The following is a 3,921-nucleotide window of genomic DNA, read 5'->3' as shown; positions in this document are numbered from 1 at the left end:
ACATGCTCTCGTTTGGTGTGATTCTTGGAGGGAGGCCGACTTTAAAAGGCACGTTGTGATTGTAAACCATTTCACTAATATCTGGCATTAAGACTCATTAGTTTTCCAGGCTGAAACTAGAATCTGTTCATCTGCGTTCTTTTATTTGCCTGTAGGTTAACACTGTTCCCAAATTTAAAGGCTTGAGTTCTGAAAAGAACGTGTGGAAGTGTTAAAATATGTTTATGCAAACACTTTAATGCTATTTTCTGCACTGTTGTTCCTTAAACATTGTTTTAAATATCTTATTTAAAAATTTTTATTAACATTATTTTGTTTGCTCAATGCTTTTGTGATGGATCAATTAAAATACTTATTAATACTGTCTACTCTCATATAATTAAATGCTGACTTTCTTGTTAATTATGTTTTTGTGGTTATAAAAAATACAGCATGCTCTTTGAAAAGAAACAATCACCGAAGTTGGGTGGGGTAGCCTCTGTGAAAATGCCCAGCTTGCCTCCTCCACATCTTCACAGCTAAACTACAACACAACAAAATCAGCAGTACCTGAGATAACTATCACCTGAAGCTGTGATATTTCAAACACCTGCATTACCTCACCCCAGGGCCAAAACCAAGGCAACTGAATGTGCTCAATTATCAGTGCTTACGTGCCTGAAACTTAGTCAACCGGAGCAAGTGCCCGAGTACAAGCAACAGTTCCTGACTCACGGCCCTCCCTCAACTCCAGTCCTCAACAGCCATTGCTGCATCTCGTGCTCAGCCACAGCCTGGAGGCTCAGGATGGGCGGAGCAGGCGATTCCACAAGGTACTTACAGACACCAGAGGATGCTAAGGCAAAGGTCAGAGGAGGATAAGGGAAGGTGTTGTGGGAAAAAATAAATTAAAAAAAAACACACACTGACCTTGCAAGAATGCAACTCTCCAGTTCTGCGGGTCCCTGGTCTTTGGCTTCCATCTCTCTCCTCTGCTCTTTCCCTGGCTCCTGAGCCCTAGTCTCCGTCAAACTCTAGCAGCTGGATGACTCAGGGCAGGATCTCTGTGACCCGAGCGGGCGGGGCAAAGGAGTCCTGGAGCCCTCAGTGGCTTTTGCAGTCTTTTATTGGGATTTACCAGTGTAGGGTAATTGATTTTCAGGCTTTTCTGCCCTCCCGCCTTTAGGATTGATGATGGATCCTTGTGGTCCTGAATGCATGCCTGATGGCGGCACCTGGGGTAGGTTGTGGGCATGCGTAAGTGGGTACACCTGGGCTAAGGCTGGGCTTATAAGGGCGGTGTCACAGGGATACCAGGAGAACCATGAGCAGAGCAAAAGAAGAACCACAGGAGAAGCAGAGACCACCAGAGAAGGCCGGAGAGCCCAGACAGAGTGAAGACTTGCTGGGGGCTGGGAGGCCTGCCAGCCTCCCGCCTCCCCAGCACCCCTGCCTGCTGTGTACCTGGCAAATCCCAATAAAAGCCTGCAAAAGCCATCAAGGGCTCCAGGACTCCTTACCCTGTCTGCTCTGGTCATAGAGATCCTGCCCTGTGGCCATTCCTACCACTACAACCAGGTCCACAACAGGCTGGGGGGGCGGGGGGGGGAGGCCAGGAGGCTGGCAGGCCTCCTAGCCCCTGGCGAATCTTCACAGCCCAGGTGAATCCCATCTACATATGCCCACACCCCACTCCTAATGGCGGGAGGGCAGAAAAGCCTGACACTTTACTTACCCTACAATGCTCAGTGCTTGAACTTGACATTTGAGATGTCACCCCAGGTAAGCAAAACACACCCCTGACCATTGAGTTGTGTCGGGACTACTGATCACGGACACACCAGAAGGAGAAATGGTTTATTCCTCACTCTGAGGCTTTGTGGAGGGCAGGGGTCTCCTGGGCTAAAATGGTCTTACAAGGAAGAGGGTCTTATATATCTGTGCCGGGGAGGGGATCGAAAACCACAGAAAGGGCCTTCCGCGAGACCTTCCCCTAAGCCCAGTGAAGGAGGTTCAGATGAGCCTAACAATTTGCTCAGATGGAGATAGAGACCGGCAGGGTGAAGGAAAAACACCAGATATCAAAAATGTATTCAGGGCCTCCCCTGGTAGTGCAGCGGTTGAGCGCTGGGCTGCGAGGCTGCCCGCAGCCTCTGCAGCGCCAGTTCGTTCCCGGGCTGCTGGCGAGGGTCCCACAAAAAAAAAAACAAAAAAAAAAAAAAAAAAAATGTATTCAGATTGTATTTCTACAACGTATTTATGGAATACATTGGTCCTAAATAAATAGAACAAAAACAGAAGTTTTTAGGGGTTCAGCATTCAGTGACTAGAGTCATGGAGAATGATAAAGAATAAGGTTCAACAGAGAAATAGGGCACAAGCCTGTCTGTGAACGTGTCCCTCAGGATACACAGATGGGATCTGGTACTCAAATTGTAAAAGGAAATCTCTCCCAACTCGTAGTCCAGGAAAACGCCAACTCGAATGCGCACTATGCGGGGATTGAGGTGTGTCCTAGTGGACCGCTGAAACTGCCAGCAGCCATTGCAGGGGGAGGGAGGTGCCAGGGCATCCCTGGGGAAAGATTCCTTGCACACACCCAGGGACCACACACCCGCGCCTCGGATGTCCACCTGCCAAAAGTGCCTGCCGGCCTCGAACCCCTGAGCGCTCAGGACAGCCTCGTGGGAGGTAAACGCCCTGGGATGAGTGTTGTTTGGTGCCACCCTTTCGTGGGTAAAGATGGCGGATTTCCTGTCTGGCGAGATAATGAGGTTGCGGTGCGCGGTCTCGGGGTCTAGAGTCAAATCCACCTGAAACTTGTCCAGGATGGTTTTCAGACCAACATATTGCAGGGACAGATTGCAAGTCTCCTCCAGGAACTGATAATGATAGGTTGCTGGGACCTCTAGCTTAAAACACCTGTTCCATTCATGCTGGATGTTTGCAGTCCCTGTCAGTAACCCCAGGTCTGTCTGCACACACTGGGCGGTGACTGCACTGAGCAGACTCTTGAGTGTGGCGCCATAGTCTGACATCTGGTTTGCACTTTCAGTGACTTTCATGTAAACATGAGACATTTCCATCAGCACCCGGGTATCAGTGGCATCCCTCTCCTTATCCAGGTAACTCTTACAGTGTGTGAATTCAAAGTACAACTCACTCCTTCGAGCTTCCACCTTCTCTCTCAGTTCCTGCGTTTTGGAGACCTGCGTGGCTAAGCCCCTTTCAGCATCTTCCACCTGCTTCCTGAGGGGCTCTAGGGAGCTCTTGAGCTTCTCCCTGTACTGAGCAGCAGCTTGCTCCAGGGGTACCAGGAAGTGGCCCTGGTGGGGGGAGGAGGCCCGGCACTGGGCACACAGCAGCTCCAGGTCCTCCTCACAGAACAGGGCCAGGGCCTGGTGGTGCTGGACACACAGGGCCTCTTCCTCCTGCCTCTTCCTCTTGTTCCTGGCGGGGGGCAGCTGCCTCAGGAGGTCAGTCAGGGCACACAGCTGGGGGTTCCTGAGGACGTCCCTGGAGGGGCAGTGGTGCTGGCAGACGGGGCAGGGGAGGACGTCCTGGAGGCCTTGCCAGCGCTGGCGGAGGCAGGGCCCACAGCAGTTGTGGCCGCAGTCGAGGGTGACGGGGTCTCGCAGGGGGTCCAGGCACACGGGGCAGCTGGCCTCTGCCTGCAGCTCAGCCAGGGAGGCGGCCAGGTCCATGGTGCTGGGGGCGTCTGTCTGAGGAGCCGCCTGAGGAAGGCCTGGCTCTGCAGGAGCTGGAGGAGAGGCGAGGCCTGGCAGCCTTCTGTCTGCTGCTCACAGGCTCCCAGGAGGGTCCAGGGGCTGCAGGAGTGTGGCTGCTCAAGCTGCTGCTGCTCCTTCCAGTGATTATAGCCCCAACTCCCTCTGTGGCCTCACTCAGTGGCCTGATGGAAGCTTCTCTGTGGTCCTCTTCTTA

General features: G+C 52.3%; 1 protein-coding gene across 1 annotated transcript; it reads right to left on the bottom strand.

The window, feature by feature from the left end:
• Positions 1-2,291: 2,291 nt before the first annotated feature.
• LOC311169811 (tripartite motif-containing protein 75-like) lies at positions 2,292-3,683 on the bottom strand (the record flags this gene model as incomplete). The annotated part of the gene is made up of 2 exons (XM_084232070.1): positions 2,292-3,305; positions 3,378-3,683. The coding sequence occupies 2 exons, from the start codon at positions 3,681-3,683 to the stop codon at positions 2,292-2,294; spliced, it is 1,320 nt and encodes a 439-aa protein (XP_084088196.1).
• Positions 3,684-3,921: the final 238 nt, after the last annotated feature.

Source organism: Talpa europaea, assembly GCF_964194135.1.
Source record: "Talpa europaea genome assembly, chromosome: 4".
In the NCBI taxonomy this organism is placed as follows: domain Eukaryota; kingdom Metazoa; phylum Chordata; class Mammalia; order Eulipotyphla; family Talpidae; genus Talpa; species Talpa europaea.
This window is presented reverse-complemented; position numbering and strand designations above follow the sequence as displayed.